The following is a 24915-nucleotide window of genomic DNA, read 5'->3' on the forward strand; positions in this document are numbered from 1 at the left end:
AATTACTCTGTCAATTTTCAGTCTAAAGATTCGAGATTTGAGAGGAGTATTGAGATTTAGGAAAATCTTTTTAATCGATTTTCGGTCAGAAATTTGGCTTTCAAGTGGTCAAAGTTCAACGATTTGACCTTTGAAAACGCTAACAAACTCCACCGTCAATTTTGGGTCTAAACACTTGAAATTTTAAATGTAGGTTACTTGGACATGAATCAAACTTTTTAATTTGATTTGAGCCCAAAACAATAAATGTTAAGGGGTCAAAGTTAAAAAAATATTAACCTTTCAGACAATTTTTGGTTTAAACATTTGAAATTTTACATAAAGTGTATTCAGACATAGGGCAAGCTTTTTAATCGTTTTTTTGGCCGAAAATTTTGCTGCCAAGGGGTCAAAGTTAAAAAGATTTTGCCTTTCCGGTCTCTAGCAAACTATTCAGCCAATTTTGGATCTAAACATTTGAAATTTTACATAAAGATAAAATTAAAAATAAATGTATTCAGACATGCAGCAAGCTTTTTAATCAGTTTTTGAGCAAAAATTTGTTTGTCAAGTTGAAAGAGTTGACCATTGCAGACTTTACCAAACTCCTCTGCCAATTTTGGGTCTAAACACTTGAAATTTTAGATGTAGGTTACCTGGACATAAGCCAACCTTTTTAATATATATATTAGCATGGGTACCTGGCGTTGCCTAGGTCGACATAAAGTTCTGTTTTGAGCACACCTACTATACTAAGGATATTAATCATTTTCATCCCCCCCCCACGTAACAATTTCAAAAATAGAAGAACAGATAAAAACATGTAAATGTAATCGCCCCAAAAAGAAGTACGTGATACCCTCTCCACCAGGTGAGATTCTAACAATAGTAAAAATCATTTATTTATGGGCGTCCGAAATGGCTACCCTTAAAAATATGTGAAGGGAATGCGGTATTATATCGGAGCACACTTACACATTTCCTTTACTCTATCTCCTCCCTCTTTGCCGTCGATGGCCGTTCAACAGTTGACCGAAGTAAAAGATTCCTAAGGAAATATCATTATTTCTAGGAAATTCCTCCACCGGCAATGAATAACCATAAATAAAAAATAAGATTAAATAAAAAAAATAAAAATATTAAGTTTTCTTGAAAAAAATAAAAAATAAATTTTTTCATCTAACAATTTATGCTTTTCGTAAACATATTTTTATGTATTTCCTTAAAAAAAAAAAATATATATATATATATATATAAACTTTCTGTGCCCCCCCCCCCCAAAAAAAAAAAAACTTGACTGAACAAAAAACTTGTACTTACACTTAAGAATTTACGGTGCAAAATAGTAAAACTTTCATCTTTCCTTGAAAGAAAAAAAAAAACAAGCTCAAGGTTGATAAATATTTTGCATAAATAACAAAGCAAAATATATAAAATAGAATAAATAAAAATATTTTCAGTCCTTTGAAAGTAGGTTTTTGTTATTTTTGATTATTTACATTTGTATTTTTTTTCCAGTTTGTTTGTTTTTAAAGCATCTGTTACAACGCTTGGCTTAAACCGAGGATTGCCGGTCTCGCCCGATCCATGCTTGATGGGAATTCCCGAGAATCTAGGTCAACTTATGCAAGAGTATCGAATATTTAAAAATAAAGCAAAACATCTTTCTGTCTACACAAAATTATTTTTTCACGCTAGAAACGTCTTGCGATTACCAAATTAATTTATTTGGGAAGAGTTTTTTCTTTTTTTATCTTTCAAACTTGGGAACGTATAAAAAAAACTCATCAGGGGAAATAACTCTACTCATTTCATAAAAAAAATCGATAGCGGAAGTAATAATTCCAAATAAATTTAATTAAATATAATTGTTATTTAGAGTTGATGAAATAACAATCTTAAATAGAACAGTTAAAACAACTTTCTCGCTAGAAACTTAAACTAACATACAGCTATTTAGTACAATTGATTTTCCTTAATATATTAAACAAATGGAGTGACGTCTTAATCATATATTTTTTAAAGAATCATACTAAAGAAATAGATGAAATACTAAACTAACGGGTAAAGTATATATTAATCAAATTGTGAACAAACAAACAAAAAGACAGGAATACGAATTTATATATATATAGATACATATGCACATAAAGTTATGAACAGTACATAGGGCCTGCGCAAAACCGGGCTGAACTGTTAGTTGTTAATAAAGAAATCTATATTTCGAAATCTGTGAAATCACCTATTTTTCAATTAAATCGATTGATTGACTGCTCTAGTTGAGGACCCACTGTGGTGCACCAGGAGGAAATTTCACATGCCTTCTTGCAGTGACTTAATCCATAATATATTGTAGTCTACATTGCACTGTAAAGAACCTGATGTTGATTTTATGCATCAGGCCTTTCTATTTGTGTGGTGATAAAACTTCTCAAATGCATTTTGTGATGTTAGGCTGTATAAAGTGTTAACTGTGTTTAAAATCAGTTTATTCCATTTTTAATCGTATTTTTCAATTATTGATTAACGGTTTTCGATACTTATCAGAGGCATTCCAATACAGAACCTATCTAAGAACACTCCTAGACACACAAAGTATGTCTGTGTGAAATTTTGAAAAAATTGGCCCAGCCGTTTAGAGTCCATAGGGAACTCACAAACATAGTGTCTTTTATATATAAGTAGATAGAGATAATATCGGTTTCTGAATAATACTTTATTAAAATTCTATGGACAAAGAAAAGAAGCATTTAAATTGGATTCCATGTCAAATTCTGTTATTCATTGGAAACAAGCTCCGAAATTATTCCAATTGATTTCCACATAAATGCTTCCATCGCCTGCCAAGCTCCATCTTTTATCTCTTTCAAACTGTTTTTTAGTCAGTAATCAAATCCCTCTTCTTGTTTGCTTTTATTTCTTCTCTTTCTCTTTGTATCATTATTGAATTTACAGACTGTATGGCATTGCTCACTTTGCCGCAGGATAATGTTATCTGGATTTTAATTTTATTAAGGTTAAAAAAAAGGTTTAAAAAAAAAAATCAAAGAGTTGTTTTGAATTTTTTTTAAGCCAAAATAGTTGTCTGCATTTTCCTTTTTCTGTTTACAAAAAAAAAAAAGAAAAAAAGAAAAAAAAAGATAACAAATCAATGAATATTTGCTTAGTCATGTTATTTATTTATTTACACCGGCGGGGAGGGGGGCTTTTTATTTTCATTCTTTTATTTTTCTCATTAATTTCTGACTTTTTTATTTTTTATTTTTCTTGCTTTCTCTTTATTATATAAACGAACATCGTAATTCTGTCTGTCTAAAAGTCAGGAACTACACAAGATGCACTTACAAACAGTGCACTATCAGATTCAATGTCACCTCAACCTGAGTATAGTAGAAAAAATGCTGTAATATTCTTTCTCTTGAATCACCAGGGATTAAATTAAGGGTAACAAAAACACGACACTGAAATTAAATCAGTCAGATTTTTTTTTATTTTGCTTTTTGATGTTATATTAAACTAGTTGCTAAAAAAGAGAAAGGGGAGAAGGTAAAAAAAAAAAGATGTCACACTTTTTAAGTGTGCCTTTTTGTGGTCCATTGGCAATCTTAAACTGTTAGTCTTGCTAGTATTATATAACTTACTTTTGACTTCTTCACCTTTCGTTATTCTTATCAGTCCCCCTACTCCTTTTCTATTTCCATTGTATAACACAAAAAGGCACACTTAAAAAGTGTAACATCTTTTTTTTTTTTTTACCTTCTCCCCTTTCTCTTTTTTAGCAACTAGTTTAATATAATATCAAAAAGCAAAATAAAAAAATCTGACTGACTTAATTTCAGTGTTGTGTTTTTGTTAACCTTAATGCGTTAATTTAATCCTTGGTGATTCAAGAGAAAGAATATTACAGCATTTTTTTCTACTATACTCAGGTTGAGGTGACATTGATGCACTGTATATATATATATATATATATATATATATATATATATATATATATATATATGATTGTTGAGCTGGATTAAATCCGACGATATGAAATAAAATGGAGGTGGAAGGACCTGGATACTCAACGTTTCGCCCGATTTATGCGGGCTTCTTCAAGAGGGATGGTCATTGACGAGAGAGTCGGAGGATTGGGGCTATATATAATGATGGGGGAGAGCAGCGTGTTTTCCTTATGTAAATTAGATGTCGTATATACATGTATATACATTTTATGAGAGAAGAACTAATTAGAGTAAACTAGTGTAGTGGATTACGTCTAAAAGATAAAATATCGAAGAGATTAAAAATTGTGTTTGGAAATATAGCGATGATAGATTAAATAAATAAAATGACACGAGATTACGAAAGAATCTTTTTTTTCTTTTTTTTTTTTTTAAATTAGAAATAATTGAATTGGGATAAAATAGCGCAGTAATTTAAAAGATGGTGTCTAAAAATAAGAATAGGAGGTGATAAAATGGAGACCATTCCTTAAATAGCCAGACACACAACAGACAATTAACATTACTAACTAATAAAAACAACGACACAATCTATAAGAACCTAAATAAGACAGGCATTCAAATAACAAAACTAAACTCTTTAACAATTAGGGATCTAACACGTAAAATTATAACTAATACCAATATTAACACCAAAGCCGGAATATATTCCATACCCTGCCTTGATTGTGGAAGAATATACGTAGGAGAAACTCAACGTACTTTAAATAAAGAATATATAAACACAAAAGAGATATAAAAAACAACAATACACTCAACGCCATATTTTATCACATCATGGAAAACGACCATCATTTTGATTTTAACAAAGCAACTTTCCTTAAACACATACATAACAGATCCACACAACGTTTAATTGAGTCAGCTATAATCTCCCATTCCAGCAATATAATTAAGCAAAGAAAAGGTTTTTTCCACGTTGCTCCCTTTCTGTCGAAAATAATTATTAAAGAAAATAACTTAGACACCGGTTAAACGCAAAAAAAAAAAAAAAAAAAAAAAATTCGTAATTTCACTTAATTTTATTTTTATTTTACTTATTTACTGTATTTTATCATTATCTATTTTTAGACTCCATTTTATCACCTCCTATTCTTATTTTTAGACACCATCTTTTAAATTACTGCGCTATTTTATCCCAATTCAATTATTTCTAATTTAAAAAAAAAAAAAAAAAAAAGATTCTTTCGTAATCTCGCGTCATTTTATTTATTTAATCTATCACCGCTATATTTCCAAACACAATTTTTAATCTCTACGATATTTTATCTTTTAGACGTAATCCACTACACTAGTTTACTCTAATTAGTTCTTCTCTCATAAAATGTATATACATGTATATATGACATCTAATTTACATAAGGAAAACACGCTGCTCTCCCCCATCATTATATATAGCCCCAATCCTCCGACTCTCTCGTCAATGACCATCCCTCTTGAAGAAGCCCGCATAAATCGGGCGAAACGTTGAGTATCCAGGTCCTTCCACCTCCATTTTATTTCATATATATATATATATATATATATATATATATATCCTTATGCATTGTGGTTTTCTTTATTCCATGTTTTCTCTTTCTCTATTCGTTTTTTCTTTTCTTTTCTTTTGATATATTTTTGCCTTCTCTTCTTCCTTATTATTTCTTTCTCCTTTGTTCTCCCATTTCTCTTTTCTGTATTAATCTGTTTTTCTCCAGTTTCCTCCCCTTCCGTTATGGACTATCAACAGCTCAAAACAAACAAAACTAATTGAATTTGGGAATAATAAAGAGAACATCAAGGGCAAAGGACACAAAAATCGAATCGAGTTTTGTTCGGCAATAAACTCCACAGCGTAACAATATTACCGTGATTAATGTGGGTAATAAGCAATGCTTACAGCTATAATAATGATGCTGGTTGTTTGTTGCCATGAAAATTTGGTTGCATAAAACAAGAAATGTAAATAGTAAAATTTGATCGCATTTAAAATTCATGGCTTGTTTATTTTGACAGGATTTTAGTGATGAAATTTTAGGTATATTAATCAGAAAAACATTTTGTTATATTTTGAAGGAATTTTATTTAATAAATATAATTAACTGATAGGGAAATTTTGGAGTTGTGCTTTTGCAAGTGAGCACGTATCATTTGTTCTGCTCCCTCAGTGTGCCCACTGTGTGAGAGTAAGATGATGTCATTAGTCAACAATTAAAGAAAAGAGTATAACCTCCTTTTAAACAAAGTAACGGCAACGTCACACACTGCTTATCAGTGGCATGAGAAAGTTAAGGGTTATGCTACAAGAGTAAATCCCCAAAAAAATGTATTTGTAAACTGTTTTATTTTTGTTTATTGTAAAAAATTTTGTCAAAAAAAAAGTAGCTATTCTTACATTTTGTTTAGTTCTCAGTGAACTTTTCAAACATTATCATCACCTCCGTTCAATTTCGAAAGACAATGGATACACCCTGTAAGGTGTGCATGAAATTGTGAGGCAAGGATTGCGCAATCCCAGTAACATCCCTTTAGAATCATCACTGCTTTTCCAGTGGCAAGGAAAAGTTCAAGACGGCTGGAAACAATGATGAGAGGAGAGCACATCATCTGGAATTCCCAATTGGTCACCCATTTTAGTACTGACCAGGCTCAGCGTTGCTTTTCAAACAACTTATGAAAATAAAAGTATTCATATAACAATAAGTAGTAATACCATACATCTAAACAGAGCTGAGATTTAATGCTCCCAAAATGTATGTTGAAATCGTCCACATGAATCCATGACCTAATTAACAGCTTAAGTAAAAAAAATCAGTTCTAAGTAAAAATCGATAAAAACTAAGAATGTAATATTTCTATCCAATCATGGTTGATGGAATAAAAATCTTCCAACATGGATTAAATAAACAGTTCTGTTTGAAATTCTTCAACATAAAGATTCTCAATTGTTTGAATTCTTCAAACTACTGTATTCATTTTAACTGTTATTTGCACAACGTTTCGGTTGATATCACTTTTAGACCTACTTCAGGTGTATTTTGTTGAACTCAGGAATCTTTCTGGAGTCTGCACAGAATTTTGAATAGAAGCATGCTCTCTGTCAGTTCCAAAGAATCTAAATAATACAAATAATCAATCCTCATCTCAAAAATTAAAATCATAAAGATTCTCAAGTTCAAAAACACCAAATGGCCATCTGAGATTACAGCTGCTAAAATGAGATAGCAATAGTAGTCAGAATAAGTCATACAATAAAACTTCTAAAGAAAACTTGAAAAACAACAACAACAACAAGAAAACAATACAGAAATGCTATGTTAGTGACAAATATTTGAAATATATTCAAAGAATTTCATATCATCTCAAACATTTGACAAAACTGGCATACAAATAACATTGAAAAATGATATAAATCCTCACTATAAATGGACCCTTAAGATTACAATAGTTAATTAGATAATTCCTAGGTAAATTTTATAATGTTTTCTTGTTTATTTTTGTTTTGTGTGATTTAAAAGTGACTTGTGCTGATCAATTCTTCGTCTGTAGGGAAAATGACAATAATGTATTGAGCATAGAAATAAATTATTTTACTTTAAATTGTACAAATTATACACACATCTTTAAAATATTTTAGACTATTGTTAATGTGGATGTTCATCTCTGGCTCAATTGGGTAACTCAATTCTAGCTACACAAATGCAATCATTTCGATCACATATGTCATCAGATCAATCATTTTTATACCTAAGATCTGACTTTTTTTTTAATTATTCACAAGTGTACAAGATCTGCCAAAAATTCAGGAATAAAACTATCCCTTGTCAATGTGTGCACTAATATTCACAAAAAATAGCATCTTAATTGTGAAGTTAAAACAGAAATAAGAAAGAAAACGTCTTAAACAGAAAAGTTGAAACATAAAAAAGAATGAATGTAGAAAGCATTGTAGAAATCAGGAAGAAAATAAAATATTTCATAATGAAAATTGCTGTTTGCTTTCTCAATTCCCATAAATACTTGAAATGGATTTCTCCAGCAATTTTTTTCACTCACTAGCTTTTGTATAACTAGACAGATATATATAAAATGTTTTATATTTTATAGAGGAAATTAGACCTGGAGTCTAAAGAGCAGAGTTTATTTTAATGTATTAACGAATGTATTAATACTTTTAAAAGAACAGTACCAATAGTACTGTAGATATATAATAAGCTCAATAGGTATATGTATCCTAGAGCTATATTAATATTGAGTAAAATGATTAATAATTGTAAATTCTGAATCAGTTTCAAAAGGAAAAACAAACAAAATCAACTCGAGTGTACAATCGTTTCGGAAACGATGTTCATTTTATTAAAATTGACAATAATTGACAAAGGTTTTGTCTTGGAACATAATTTCCTTATCAACAAAAAATGGGGCGGGGAGGGGGGTAAGACACCAAAATAAAACTAGCATTTTTGTCGTAAGTAAGGCGGATATTCCTGCAAATATTTAAAAACGTAGAAACGAAGTTGTTAATTTTATGTTGATAAAGAAAATAGAAAATTAGGAATAAAATTAAGAGAAAAAGAATTTTTTTATAATAAAAAAAGAAATACCTTATTGAGCTTTATGAGAAAACTAGTTTTAAGTTCAGTATCTTTGGGGATGCTACTGTATCTTGTCTCCGAATGGTTGAAATAATTATTTAGAGTTTAAAAACGCTGTGCTAATGAACAGTTAAGATGCCTTTTCAGTCGACGCTAAATTTAAAATTTAAAATCTAAGGGAGAAAACTGCAGTTTTTGAAACGTGAAATAAAATTTAAAAAAAAAACAACTTTTAATGATCCAAGGGAGATAACTTATATATATATGTTAATAATAGAAATAATAATAATATTAGCGATAATATAATAAATAAAATAATAATGATAGTTATAATAATAATAATAATAATAATAATAATTTTAAAATAATAATAATAATAATAGTTATTAAATTACTAATAATAATATTATTCATTATAAACGATAATGATCAGATTAATAATATTACTTTATGGGAGTTCAAATCTGTCAAACTTTATCCAAGGTTTATGTATGCATCCAGAAAATATTTTGTCTTTTCGGTTTAAACATGTTGATTTATTATCATTGAATTTTAATATAGCTAGAACTTCAAATCTACAAAGGGCGCAGAATTTGTCATCAGGGTTATATGCTTTACAAGAGCCTAGTATTTTCCATTTTAAATTAAGAGGGATATTCATATCTTTGAGATGCCAAATATATTTTGCTAATGCTGTTTGTTTTTTTAAAGATCTTTTTCCGAAAGAGTATTCATGTGTGGAGATTCTGTATTTTATAAGTCCAGAAGAAGATCCAAAGTATATCGCATTTTGTTTAATAGCTGCTTTCAGTTTGATTAATAGTGGTATTGCTATGCAAGACGTTTAGTTGTACTAAATTGTTTGATGGGTTAATGGGGTTGTTGTTATTCATTAATTGTGTGTTGGTGTTAGTCTGTGTCAAAGGATTCATATGGTTGTTATTATTAGATTTAACATTTTGGATTTTTGTTACTGTGCAGCTGTAAATTACACTTTTTACTTTGTAGGTACCTTGTAAAGGACGTGTTTGTGTTTTTACAGTTACAGCTTGCCATAGTTTGTATATTTGTATTTTGTATTTTCTTAATTTTTTATTGTTGCTAATTATTTTTTGATACAGATTTGGCATTGTTGAATAAGATATTTTGATCATGTTTTTGTTAAATATATTACTGTATTTATGAGGCGCTTTGAAGTTATTTTCTAATATTTGGAAAAATTCTCTGGCTATGTCTGTTTTAACTTTTTTAGGGAATGGAGGGTTAAACCAGAAGGTGTCCCTATGTCTGTTTTTACATTTAATGACATGGTGTTGGGGTTTATTGGTGTTAATGGTTGATACGTGTGGTTTAACTCTCCATACTCTAAAAATGTTAAAACAGACACAGCCAGAGAATTTAATTTTTAGCTCGTAAAAATAGTGTTAAGGGTCAAAATTGAGAAAAAATGGTTAACCTTGTCAAGAGTGAATTGACTAACATCAGAGCATGTGTACATACACACTTTTAGCTTGAAGTCGCTTAATTTTTAGCCTCTTTTATCCATCTAGCGATATCTTAGATGGTAACTATGAAGGCTGAAGCGCTAAATGACAACTAAGTAGTGCTGTATGTATTGGCTTCAATTCCAGTTAATCGTATCAAAGTCATTTTTTTTTTATTTTTTAGAATCATTACTATGTATATTGGGTACAATATAATAATCAATTAAATTATTTAAGCATATTAAAAATCTAATAATAAAACAAAAATTAAGTTGCATACTTTACAAATTTGTTACGGCCTGGGCAGAATCTGCATTGGTTGGGCCTTGTACGTGTGTCTCTTTGTTGTTGAAACTACTTTAATAAGATGGTGACAGAGATTTTTATGCTGATATCGATAAGGCTGATGCTGTGATAATTACTGCAAATACATTTATCTCCTTTTCTGAAGAAAGGAAACAGAACAGTGTCGCTCCAATCTGGTTGTATTGACCAGATATTTTACTCTGAAGAGTGCTTGAACAGTGCTGGAGCTACCAGCACAAAACCATCGTCCGCTTCATTGACTTTGTTGCTGCTTTTGAATCAGTTGATTGTGGATTCCTTAGGAAGGTTATGAATGCCGACAGCATCCGACAAAAACTGCTCAACCTTATCAGGGCATACTACCACTCCACCTGCACAAAAGTCTACGTATATGGTCAGGAATCATGCTTTTTTTATATCCATACTGCATTTTTTTGCCCACACTCTTCAGTTATGCCATCGATTGGATCACATCCAAGGCCTTGACTAATTTTTTCAGCATAACAGTTGGTCATGGTTTCCAATTTTCAGACCTCGATTATATCAATGATAGTGCCATTCTGGATGAAAGCTTCGCTGACATCCAATAAGCTATAAATGAGATGCAATCTTATGCATCAATGATTGCATGAAGATTAATGCCAATAAGACTAAGCTTCTGACTGCTGGTTTCCTAACTGAAAGACCACCAGTTATCCTCAACACAGAAACCTTCGAAGAGGTCAATCGATTTAAATAGCTTGGCTCCATCATCACTGCAACAGGCCAAGAGAAGAAGATATCCACAATCGCCTCAGTAATACTTGTCTCACCTTCTGTAGACTGCGATCATGCCTCTGGTCCTGAAAAGAGATAAGGCTCAATACAAAGGTCAGGATCTACCAGGCCTTGGTCTGCACTATTCAGCTGCAAAACCTGGCCTATGTGTGCAAGTGACCTTCTGCATCCTACGTGTCTGTTGGCAATAATTCGTCTCTAACAACACGGTTCGGGCATGCTGCAAGATACACTCCCTTCAACAATCCCTCCTTATCAGATGCCTTTGTTGGTTTCACCATGCGCTTCAATGAAACCCAGGTGACCTTATTCATGAAGCCATCGACCCAACAGCAGCACCACCACCACCAGGCTGGAAGAAACGCTGCGGTGGCCAATTTAAAACTTGACTCAGGTCGGTGAAACAGAATCCCCCTGCCCCGTCTGTACAGGCTCCGCCGATGGAACTGCGAATGACTTATGCTTGTAACAGAAACAGCCTCCTACCACCGCACCTGGTCAGTCGTTATATGGTATACGGTGAACTTGCTGGATGGAGCCAGTTCAACTCATCCAGGATGAATGCCACAAGTACAAGTACATATTTGTTATAATATGGCAACAAAGTTATTTTGATGCATAGATTTCCAAAGAAATGGGTTTTTTGCTCAGGAGAAACAAGAAATTAGTCAATTTTTCAAATTAATATTTATAAATATTTGAAAAATTTACAGAACATTTATGAGCTATGTAAAAAGTAAAAAAAAAAAAAATCGTATTAGTGAACAGAAAGTCTTTGTATTGATGAATCTCTCTTTTTTTTATTTTCTTGTTTTATTTAAACTGGAACGGGGCATCCTACAGGTATTTCATAAATTCCAATCAAAAGATCTGTTTAAGATTCTAATCATCTCTTCAAGTGCAATTATGTCTATACTCATGTGTTTTGTCAAAGTGTGTTTTTGAGAAAAGTAAGATCCACAAAAAAATGGATTTCTCCTGTTTTTTTTTTTTTGTTTTTTTTTTTTAATTTCTTATTTTGTTCAAGCTGGAGATGGGGCATCCTACTGGATGCCAAAAATTCACCCACTACAGATACTTTCCAACTGAGAGATTTTTTTAAAAGATTCTAACTGTTTTTTTTTTTACTGCAACTGTTTGAATCTCTGTTGCACTTGGTTCACTTGGTATATTAGTCAGGTATACATCATGTTGGAATGGAATAGTAATATAAAAGTAATATAAAGGATATTAGCTTTCAATAAAATGCAAAAAAATCGAAGTCAAATATATTCGAAAATTAATGTTTGTATAGATGCATCATCTTTGACATCTATTTTAAGTGTGGTAGGGTTCAGTGTTAAGCTAACTATAAAGAACAAAGAAGAAAAAAGACAACAAATGGAAAAAAAATACAATTAACAAATAATTTAAGATATTGAAAATATTAAAAATTCAAAAAAGTATAGTTTTAAAAATTTCTATCACTATTCAGCATCATTGTATGAATCAAAAAATTCTATTGTTGGCATTGGTATTCTCAATATTTTTTTTAGTCAGAATTCTTTCTAGAAAAACATTGGGTATTTATGGGAGGGGCCATGAGAAGGTTGCCAACATCCTAACATGAAAGTGATTTGTGTGGAACGAACTGGATTTGAAATTGGAACACCCAGGTCATCAGTTCATGTCACCGTCCCCACACTTTATCATTATTAATATAAAGTTAGGTGAATCAATGCATTGAATGTAAAATATAAGTAAACAAATATAAATAGGATGTGAAGGTAAACTATTTGAAAGGTTGAAAATGAAGTTTCTGTATATAATAAGTGATATATTACTTAGGATTTTATTGATATGATACTGTCTTCAAAAAATCTTTGTAGATATTAAATCAGAAAAATTTAGACAAACTTGAAAAAAGATGATATACTGGAATAGAGTAGAATTATTTAAGAATTATATTAAAGGTTTCAGTTTTCAATTTTTAAATCTAATATTTAAATAAATATACTATATTAAATAAGTTAAGAATTATAAAGAAAAAGATAATTTATTGTCAAAATGTGTTAATCTCCACATTTTGTATGTGCAAACTTTGTCTATGAAAACTTTCAAAGCTAAAAAAAACTAAATAATAATAATGAAAACTTTTAACCAATTTACTTTAATAATTTATCAATTCTAAGTAATATATGCACTAAAACTGGGAGTTTCCTTGTTCGCAAGTATTCTTTTCCAGTCTTCATTTTCATTTGTCTTGCTTTGATGATGCTTACAGAACTCCCAGATATTTGTATGTATCATTTTTAACAAATGCTCTCATCTCCAGTAATTCCATGTCTCATATTTTTTCAAGCTTTCCCTTTTCATTTCTAGCAGTGCATACTTTTCCAATCCGAATTTCAAATTCTGGTTGTATTTATCAGCTTTTCCAACTTCAAAAATTCTAAAAGAAACTTGAAAAATATTCTAGTATGTCATTTATTTTTTTTGTAAATAGTTTTAAGTCATTCATACACATGAAAATAGTTGATTTTTTCTTCAGTGTCAGTGAATTTGTATCCAGCACTTCCTGAGTTTGTTGTTGAGTGGTATCATGATAAGCAATAATGGTGATAAAATTTCCCTGAAAAATATTTATTCTTATCTCAACCAGGTGTTGTCCTCCAGCTGTCAGTTCAAATCTGTATGTTTCCATTGCTCTATTCATAAGACTGACAATTTTGTCATGTATTTTATACATCTTTAAACACTCAAGTACTCATGTGTTTTTTTTTTAAATTTTTACTGCTTTCAAGATTTTTTTTTTCATTATTGTTGTCATCGTCAACAACGACGATCATCATCACTACTGGAAAATCACTTGCAATACTTTAATGTATATCTTTATCATGATACTAAAGCTGATTGAATCGAAACTTATTTCTCAAAGGTTTTTTCTTACACACAAACTACATACTATATATTCATTGGTTTGAAAAGAATTCTATTTCAATCGTTCTAATTAAATGTAATTTGTAAATTCTTCAAGTAACCTATCTCTTAAACGTATCTGTTTTCATTCTCACTCTCTATTGTATATCTTTTTAACACACTCTCTCTTAGGTAAATTTTTACAATTGCAACTCAACACTCACCTTTAAATTGACGTCTTTTATAAGTTTTCGAGTCTGCTGAAAACGAATATTACATTCAATTTGGAGCAGACAAGTAGTTTTCTAAATATTAAGACATATTTTTCAATGTAATGATGAATTTCAATGGTCGTCGCCATTCTTTACATAGTGTTTTGTAACACGCATGTGAATTTGTGCTTGTTCAGTTGAAAGCCATAGCTGCCAATGAAAACATAAGGGATTACGGTAATGTTGAAGATTCGCCTTCCTTTGTTTACAAAGCCATTTGCCGGAGGTGACGTCCGACATATTTTTAGCGAATTTAGGAAAACTCGTCCCGGGAAAACTCGTCTCCGGAAAACTCGTCTCCGGAAAACTTGTCCCCTTTCGCTAGGTAGGAAAACTGGTCCCTTATTGAATAAATATCGTTTGAAAACACATTTTATGATCGTTCTTGAAGGAGATATTGTTTTTTAAAATAAACTATAGCCCCCACCATAATATTTTTAAAAAAATATTTTTACTTGTTTAATGTTTTTTTTTTTTTAATAAAATCGATTTTCTAAGTGTCCGTTTTCTACCTAACTGGCTAAGTTCTTAGTGGTTTAACTTATTTTAAAGCGTTTATTATGTTCATATAAAGTTAATTACAATTTTTTTTTTTGTTCTTATTTTAACGATGTTTTTTGGAGTCATAAAAACAATAAAAAAAACAAAACCCCAAAATTCAAAAACAGGGAGCGATTCGATTCTTCGTTACGCTTTTGGTTTTGTTTTTTAATTATGATAGTTTTTTGTTGTTATATTTTTGTTTTCTGTCATACCAAATGCACTCATGCGTTATTTAAAATTATGATTTTATCAATTATCAACATTTATTGTCGTCCTGTCAAATTTTGCAAAAATTAACTAATAAATTAAAAGCGAAATATTTTTTTGGCGCGAGAGATGCCATGTGCTAACAATCTCTCGTTAACTCATTTTTAATTTTTTTAATTTTTACTTCAAAATTCTAAAATCAATCATTAAGAGAGAAAGTAATCACTAAATAAATTTATTAATCAATTTTATTGGAAACTCCGCTATCGTTTATCAAGAATCTTTTTAATTTCATTTTTTGTTGGTTGCTTTTCGAAGGGAGATATAGGTTTTATCCCCCCTCTCTCTCTAAATTATATTTTAAAAAATATTAAAATTTAGTATTTTCTTTTTAAAACCAAATCTCCCTCAGTAATTTCTTTAATTTTCTATTTTTTAGCGATTATTAAGACCCCCTAAGATGTGTTATACCGGGCATTATTTCTCGTTCTTCCGTAACACTCGACCGACATGTTTTTTGTTTGTTTTCTGTTTTTTTTTCTTTACCAAATAAACGATTCCAAATAAATTAAATAAACAACATAGTCGGCGAGGTAGAAAAATCGATTTTACCCTTTTATAAGCAACACTAACAGTATATAAGTAAATTCTTTTTATATTAATATAAAAAAAAAATAGTCTCGTTTATGAACATAATAAACGCTTTTATTAAAAACACAAAAAAAAACATTAAACAAGTAAAAATATTTAAAAAAGGTACTAGTGCATGAGCTGGCCTGGGCGTGGCTTATCACTCGCTCGGATTTCTCCGTAAAATGACGTCACATGCTGCCAGCTGACGGAGAAAGCGGAAGGGAGGGGGGGGGAGAAAACGCGAAAAATAAATGGCCGACTGGGGTCAGAGAAAAACATGCAATGTTTACCGATGTATTGAAAATTCTAAATGGCGCCCGACTCTCTCTCGGAGAGGTAAGCTTGGGAAAAGGTATTATAAATAATAAACTAGACAAAATACTGTTAGAAATTCGCTCAATATATGTTACCGTGACATAAGTTGACATATTCGGTTGTTTTTTAATAGTATTTTGTCTAGTTTATTATTTATAACACCTTTTCCCACACTTACCGTGTTAAAGAGACAGTCGGGCGCCATCTTTAATTTTTCAATACATCGGTTAATATAGTGGTAAAATTATTTTAAAAAAAAGAAAACAGAAGCCAAACCATTTCAAAAAAGGCTAAATTCACGAAATTAGCTATTAAAAAAGAAAAACTTACCGTAATTATTTTTCACATGCATGGGAGTCAAATAGAAGAAAACTTGTCGTAATGTTTTCAAGGAAAAAAACTAAACAAATTTGTTTTTTTTTTTTGTCAAATAAATTAAGTTGAAAAATTTATTTCTTCTTTCACAAAATTTAATTGAATTTTTTTCAAATAAAATACTTTTTTGAATGTCTTTTTCATAAATAATTTAAGCAAAGTTCAACAAGTTTTTTTTGTAAAATGAATAAGAACTTTTCATAAGAAATAAGAAAAGGAATGACCTTTTCACTTTTTTTTCAAAAAATATAATTTATGGAATAATATGAGAAAAGGAATGACCTTTTCACTCTTTTTTTCACAAAAATATAATTTAATTTTTTTCAAAGAAGCTAGTTCACGGGATAGCTTTCAGCTATATGAGTTAATATCGAGACAAACGGGTTAAAAAAAAATATTATGGGGGGGGGCTATAGTTTATTTTAAAAAACAATATCTCCTTCAAGAACGATCATAAAATGTGTTTTCAATCGATATTTATTCAATAAGGGACCAGTTTTCCTACCTAGCGAAAGGGGACAAGTTTTCCGGAGACGAGTTTTCCCGGCACCATTTTTAGCTACGGATGACCAAAACTGTGTAGAATGAACCTTTTTTTTTTTTTTTTTTTTTTTGTTTTGAAGTTTTATTTAAACAGTCTTTATTTGAACTTGATGGACTTTTTTTTCTTTTTTTTTAGATTTATGAACTGTTTTTCCCCATTAATATGTTTATGAACGTTTACATTACTTTTATAATAAAAGTTAGGTTAACGTTGATATCGAAATTTTGAAATTAAAGTTAATTTTATTTAAAAAAAAAAAAAGGTGTGTTTTTTTTTTTTTGCCCAGATCAAAATGTAGTATCTGTTCTTCAGATGCTGCAGTTGCTGCACTAGCAGTATCAGAATTTTTGTAGGAATTTTTGACACCCCTAACACGAAACTGCGAATACAATATAAAAATCTCGTAATTTCTCTGTTAAAAGTGGGTTATTTATTTTCTTTATGGATTATACTTCCAAAATAAACTATTACAGTTGTTTTAAAAGTAATAAAAATATTTTTATTTTTTTTTTAAACAGTAATGAATTTTCCGAACTCAATATTTTTAAATTTTTAAACTCAATATTTTTAAATTTTTAAATTTTAAAAATCTATCAAAATTTTTCTATTGATTCTATTTTTACGATATTTTCAGGGTCAATGTGAAATTTTATGTTCTTTCCAATAAACCGAATATAATATTTTAGACAAACGTTTTTTTTTTTTTATTCACGGTTCCCCCCCCCCCCAGTGTCTATTACAAAGAAAATACTTAATTTAGTCTCGGATAAGTACATAATTATTTACTCACAAATTGAAGAGAAAAGGTCAATACATAATATATTCAAATTTTAAAAAAAACGGACTTCGTGTTCTTGTAGAATTTTACCTGTAAAGTTTGAAGTTTAAAACCTTTTTTTAAACCACGTTATTTGTTTTTTCTTTTTTCTTTTTTTTTTTTTTAATGGAACCTTGGTCCTTGCTCCTTTAATTGAAAAAAAAATTAGGGCTTGAATTACATTTTTCGAGGAGTTATAAGCTTGGAAAGACAGGGGGTCGAATAATTCACGCCTCCAATTTTGTAAATGTCTAAAAATAATTAATTTCGACTCGGATAAGTACATAATTATTTACTCACAAATTGAAGAGAAAAGGTCAATACATAATATATTCAAATTTAAAAAAAAACGGACATCGTGTTCTCGTCGAATTTTACCTGTAAAGTCCGAAGTTTAAAACCTTTTTAAAAAAAAAACACGTTTTTTTTTTTTTTTTTTTTTTTTTTTAATGAAATCTTGGTCCTTGCTCCTTTAATTGAAAAAAAAAATTAGGGCTTGAATTGCATTTTTCGAGGAGTTATAAGCTTGGAAAGATGGGGTGGAATTATTCGCTATTTTCACAAAAAATTCTGATACTGCTATTGCTGCACTTCCATTTTTTTGTTCTCTTTCGGTGGAGGAGCAACCCTTCACGACTGAGAAAATTTTTTATTTTTGTACATTTTCTCCACGTTAAAAAACGACCCTGGTGTCTAACTCTGTACCGTGGCGAAGTATTGTAAACAGTTACATTATAAACTTTATTTGAACTTTTCAACAAACTTTTACATACATAAAAAATAGAATTTATAGATAATTTATAATAATTTAAAAAAAAATATATTTAACAAAAAGTTGTTTTTTTTTTGTTGTTGTTGTTTTTTTTTTGTTTGTTTTTTTTACATTTCTCATAACAAAACCGTATCCAACACATGATATTCCCAAAATAATTGTCTTTGATTCGCCGCCGCCAGAGGAATTCTTGTAGATGACTATTAAATTTTGCAAACACCTCGTCATTCTTTTTTTTTTTTTTTTTTAAATAAAACTAACTTTAATTTTAAAATTTCGATGTTTGGAAAACAGTCCATTTCATTATAAAAGTTCTATTTTTGTTTGACAAAAAGAATAAAACAGTTAATATATAAAAAAAAATAAAAAAAATAAAAAACAGTCCATTAAGTTCAAATAAGAATAAAACTTATTAAAAAAAAGTTTCATTCTATACAGTTTTGGTCATCCGTAGATAAAAATATATCGGACGTCACTTCTGCCAAATGGCTTTGTAAACAAAGGAAGGCGAATCTTCAACATTACCGGGATTACATTGTATAATAAAGGTCTTAATATCCAGAAAACTATTTTTTTGCCCCAAATTTGAATGTGATATTCGTTTTCAACATACCCGTATACCTTCAAAAGTTGTCCGTTTAACGGTGAATGTTGAGTTGCAAAGTAAAAAATACTCTTTCTTATTTTATTCTCTCTTTATCTCTCTCTCTCTCTCTCTCTCTCTCTCTCTCTCTCTGTAATTAAAACTACATATAAAACTCAAGCTAGGAACAGCCTATTATTTACAAAAGGAAATATCACATATAGTAATATTATTTTATCTGTAGTTGAAGAAGTAAAAGGAGGCAGGAGATATCAAGCAGAAAGGAGGCAGGAGATATCAAGCAGAAAGAGACCAAAGCATAGTCATAATAACTTATTTGTTCTCATATGCCTGGACCTATTAACAAATGCTAATAGTTATCCATACAACAAATGAAGTTGTGTTATGTAGTTCTAAAGAATAGAGAAAAGACTTCATTCTTATTCTGAATCGAATGGAAAAATGGCGTTTATACCTGCTGTATTGTTTGAATCTGATTAAATTGAAATGAAATTCTAAATAGAATTATGTTTTTTGACATGTCTTTTGAATAAGTTTTGAAAATTTAAATTTTACTTGTACAGGACGACATTCCAACATCTTTAGTACTAAAGTAAAAGTCCAACAAGATGTTGACTTGTTCATTAGTTTGGATTATTGGCTTAGTCAGAATCCTCATTTCGGTTGTTATGTTCACAACGTTTCAGATGATGTAACTTCCAACTTTTTTTTTTTGCTGCATATTTTCAAACTTTGAAATCTTATCCTAACCTGCAGTATTACTTTATATTTTCCACAACTCATATTACAATATTCTTACTGCTGTTTTAATCTGCTATTTTTAATTATTGTTTCTCCATTTAATACTTGGTCTTTGCTCAACACATGAAATTCAAAACTCGATACAAGTTCTCCAGTTTAAAATTTTCCAAAGTTCTAAAGGTAATAATAACTAAGAAATGTTTTTTTTTTCATAGTTGATAGAATAAGAACAATGTACCACTATGGATCAAATAAAAAAAAACAACAACTTCAGTTTGAAATACCAGTTCTTGAGTTCAACATAAAGATTCTCAAGTTTGAAAAGATACAATTGAAAAGTCTGAGTGAAAACATGAACTACAAGAACCAAGCTAAAAAATAGTTCTCTAAATTATTCATTGTTATCTCAAATATTCTGAAACATTGTTGACTATAAAACTCACTATCTCATTTATCTTTTATTTGTAATTTCAGATTTGCTAATAAATATTTCTGGCCTGAGAAGATGCTGCCATTGCTGGTGTTGTGAAGATATGGCTAAGTTTTGGAGACAGTGTCTTACACTGTTCTTCTTCCTTCCTTTTCAGTTGATAAAAGGAATTCCACACAATGGGGGTAAGTCAAAGTTGACTTCACTTTTGATAGGTCTGAAGATCCAACATTCTGTAATCTCTCACAATCTTCATTCCAACAAGAATCTTGTCATGAGAAGCGTTTTTATCCACAAGTGGGTTGCTCATAAGGGAGTAATGGTCACCAATATCACACTCACTACCAGGGATATCACCAACATCCTAACCGTCAGCTCGAGGACACTATTACTCCCACTTTTCACTTTATATCCGTGGTTCCCAACCTGTGGATTGTGACCCCAAATACTATGGGGCCGAATGTGAGTAAAACATGGTGAAAAAAATATTGATAAACTGCGACTACAAGAATTTGAGATCAAAAATTCCCAGTAAAATCGCAATGAGTAATTTATTGGCATTCCCAACAACTTATGTGAAGCAGTATTCTCTCAACTTCTCATTCTTAAAAACAAGTACTGAAATCAATTCAATGTAAAAGACGACTTGAGATGTGTCATATCAACAATGGAGCCCAGGATAGAATGTCTAGCTAAAAAGCTACAATACCAGTTGTCTTATTAAGACCAGTTCATAAACATACTTTAAATAATGGTGAAAATTTGTGTTCAAATAATTTGGAATTGATTTATAATTAATTTTTAAAGCAGTTTTGACATTTTTTATGAATAAATTTGAAATTAATCATGAATTACAGAATATATAGTTACTTTATGAATAAATAAACTATAATTCAATGATCGCAACATATCGCAGATTGTTGTACAAAAAATGAATGCATGAAGATACTTTAAGGATTGAAGTCTCTTTGTCATTGCTTGTTCTAAAATGGGTCACTATATTTGAAAGGTTGGGAACCACTGATAAAATATATAAATTTATGTTATTATTTCCTGTGTACTGATTTCTTCTCTTCATTCTACACACATATAATGGATGTTGTCATGATGATGATATGTGACTTACACATTTTTTTTTTATTTACTGTTTATTGAAATAAAAAGGCAATAGTATAAAATACTAAAATGGGCTTTTAAAAGTCTAATATAAATTTAATTTAAAAATATAATTTATGAAATCCACCATAATGCATTTAAGCTTCAGTGTAAATAAGACATCAATTTTAATATTTTTTTGATAGTTGAAAAAGAGGAAAAAATTACTTTGTCATCATTCAAAATTGAAAGGAATTTGGAATCAATTATATTGTCTAATCAAATATATCATTATTACTTTTAACATCGTCAATGTATTAAAAGATTGAAAGTTTTCAAAGTTATTTGCACCCAATAATTTTATAAATCCTTGCTGATTACAACTTAGTCATTTTCAAATTCAGTGTAAACAAATTTTATAAACCATCCCATGAGTAATCAAATACAGTTCATATCATTTGATCAATGTTAATACTTCCATAGCGTTCCTCATCTTTTGGCTAACATTCATTCATATATCTCAGTAATCCTTATCATTCTGTGGTTCTTGGCCTTGATAAGTGGTGACATCAATAGTATTACATAAAATAGAGATTAAAACAACCATTACAGAATTAATTATAGTTTATAACAATTTCAATTAATAATTTAATGAACCAAGGATACCGTAATAATTAAATTTAACTTTCAAATCCTACAAAAAAAAAAAAATCGTTAAAAAAGAAGAAAAACTGAAAGTAAAAAAATACTCCTGGACAACACCGATTATGCACATCTAGTTTATCGAATGAAGGGTAGTTATATTAAATTGTTAAATATATTTAACTAGCTGTATTTGTTCAGCTTTACTTTAATTCAAATATTTTGCTTTACTTTAATTCAAATATTTTGAATAATTTTTAAACTAATATTCAAATTGTATGAAAATATGTTTTGTAATCATACAACCCTCATACTGCTATTATCCTTATCATTAATATCAAAGAATGACAAGTTTGACACGATCAATTTAAAGTGTTTCCTTTGCAATAAAGAAACGAGGCACAGAAAAATAGCCTCAACCTCTAAAGCACTCTCCTCTCCCCTTTCTTGAGGTGTTTTTTATTGACTTTCGCTCCTCACTTAGTGTTGTAGGGAAAAGACACTTCCTCAGACTAGAGCAATCCAATGCGTATGGCATTTTATTTGAAAGTAATAATGCAATCTACAACAGTTTGCTAACATGTATTAAAAAAGATTGTTTACAAAATGCCATTTTCTTAAAACTATTTTAACATTATATTTTCAGTGACCCCTGAAGATCCATACGTATTCATTGGTGATATGCTGATGTTGAATTGTACAGTTATAGATCCCCAGATGGAAATCCCGCCAAACCTCTTCTTCACACATAATGAATCAGAAATCAGCCCTCATTTGATTCGAAAGATTGGTTCCAGAACAATCCAACTTCGAATGAATGTCACTTCTCCAAAAGACGCTGGCTATTATACCTGCTTTAGTACTCCAGGCAGAACTACGAGATCGCAACGTAAAATTGGATCACAGTTTCTTATTGTGGAATGTAAGTGGATTTATTAATTCTTAATTTTTTATTTTATGTTTTCTGCAATCATCAGTGTCGGAAACCAAAATTATTATTGGTTGGGAGATTCAAGCCCAATCACAAAGCCACCCACATGACATCGTAGGGTAATGTCTTTCCTCCAGGCTACCAGCAACTAACAGAAGTGTAACACTAAAGAGAGGCTGCATCAGACCTGTAGGGTTGATGTGACGTTTCTTTTGGTTAAAAGTAATTTTTTTTGTTCCCGAACGATGATCGGGTGTTGAAGGAATAAAAATTATTATTAATTTTTTTTTTGTCAATAAATTCTGAGCTAAGTCTGTTGTTGAGATGGTGGCGGCAAAAGTGCCTTTGTAGCGAGAGGTTAAATCACAAAATCTTCAAAAGCGAAAAAGAATGCATAAAATATTTTAGCCAAAATACACAGGCGTTTGATCTGAAATGGCTGAAATCATAATTTTGCAGGAGCCGGAGGGTTAGGGATTTCACACCCGCAATTGGCAAAACTATGAGCCAAGGTTGATCTGTGAGTTTGACAAGTTGAAAAAAGTCGGGTTGTTTTTGATCTGAGAGAAACACTCGCAGTGACTCGGCATTATGTTTTAGAACAAAGAATAGGAAAAAAATGAATTGTCTGAAATTTCAAAACAATAATATGACGTATCGAGAATTGTCATTTGGTGAATCAGGTCGAACAAAAATTGAAGTTATGAAATATTTTTGCTCGGATGGGAAAATGTGTTGTCCGATAAGTTCAAAGCGACAAATGTATTCTTGGTCTTTTGACGTAAACAAAATGTCTGATATAATGGAATGGCCGACAACCAGAACTTAATTCAAAGATAAACTAAAATTCCTTTGAATTATCAAAGCGAAAAATGAGATCAATAGATAATTTTAAAACAAATAAAATCGCGTGATTTACTTTAAGTCAAAGGAAAAATAATTTTCCTGGATATGGAAAAATTCCATTAGTAAGCCAGGGAGGAGTTAAATAATACAACGTGTAAGTTGGGCGTTAATTAAAGGACGAGTCCATCCAATTTTGGAAATGGACCAATGAAAAAGGGCCCTGTCGAAGTATAATCAACCAATGAAAAAGGGCCCTGTCGAAGTATAATCAACCAATGAGAAAAGGCCCCGTCGAATTATAATCAAGCAATTTGATTGGTCGATGACGCACATGGGTGTCGTCATCATTCTATAATTGTATTATAAAAGAAATGAAAAATCAGAGATTAAGTCAGAGAGAGTCCGGAATCAGAGTCAAAGAGAGCTAAGTCAAGTTGTTCTGTCTCGGTGGAATCACCTCTCCTCTCTCTCCCCCTCGCTTGTTGCCTGATAACTCAACGCTTATAACGTGTCGATCACTTAACGAGAATTACGCAAAGTCCGCGATACCAACCAGGTATTTCAACAACAGAAGCTCAGTTGTAGAACTAACTGCTTGCTTGAATTAATTGTCAACTATATGTATATGCTGTAAATACTTCTTTTATGAATTTCTGAAATATATATTATATTAACCAACCTCCGGAGTTTTGTTGCTGATGTGCGTTGATCCCTATGTGTGGATATTTCTTTATTTGCCATTTGTGACACCGTATCCGTCAACGAACACCCAGAATAACTAGACGATCCACGGAGAACAGGCCTTGAGGACCGAGCATCCGAGAAGAATCCCCAACACCTTAACGAAGAACTCACTGGGTGATGCGACGTACTAACGGTTGGCAGACCTGGTTGCCCAGTCGACATATTATAAGTGTACCGACCAGGGTGCAGATCATAACTGGCCGCGATCAGAGGTTCAAGGTCGTGTAAGACCACGTGTCAAGATCACAGAAGAATGAAAGAAATTAAATACCTGTGAATGCTATATCTCCAGGCATTCACGGTAGACAGTCAGACATAGTATTCAACAACGAAGTCAGAATGATGCTTTTTCACTAAAGTTCACCGTTTTTTCTTAACT

General features: G+C 30.6%; 1 protein-coding gene across 5 annotated transcripts in view; it reads left to right on the forward strand.

Moving 5' to 3' along the window:
* The window catches only part of LOC145259166 (uncharacterized), a 621516-nt gene that overhangs the window by 361862 nt on the left and 234739 nt on the right, over positions 1-24915 (forward strand). For all 5 annotated transcript variants that reach the window (XM_080116896.1, XM_080116897.1, XM_080116898.1 and 2 more), the window contains 2 exons: positions 20323-20463; positions 22662-22937. In XM_080116896.1, the coding sequence (XP_079973022.1) occupies positions 20382-20463; positions 22662-22937 (358 nt within the window). In that variant the 5' untranslated portion in view covers positions 20323-20381. The remainder of the gene's footprint in view (positions 1-20322; positions 20464-22661; positions 22938-24915) is intronic.

Source organism: Euprymna scolopes, chromosome 34, assembly GCF_053919585.1.
Source record: "Euprymna scolopes isolate OS-2025 chromosome 34, ASM5391958v1, whole genome shotgun sequence".
Classification (NCBI taxonomy): domain Eukaryota; kingdom Metazoa; phylum Mollusca; class Cephalopoda; order Sepiida; family Sepiolidae; genus Euprymna; species Euprymna scolopes.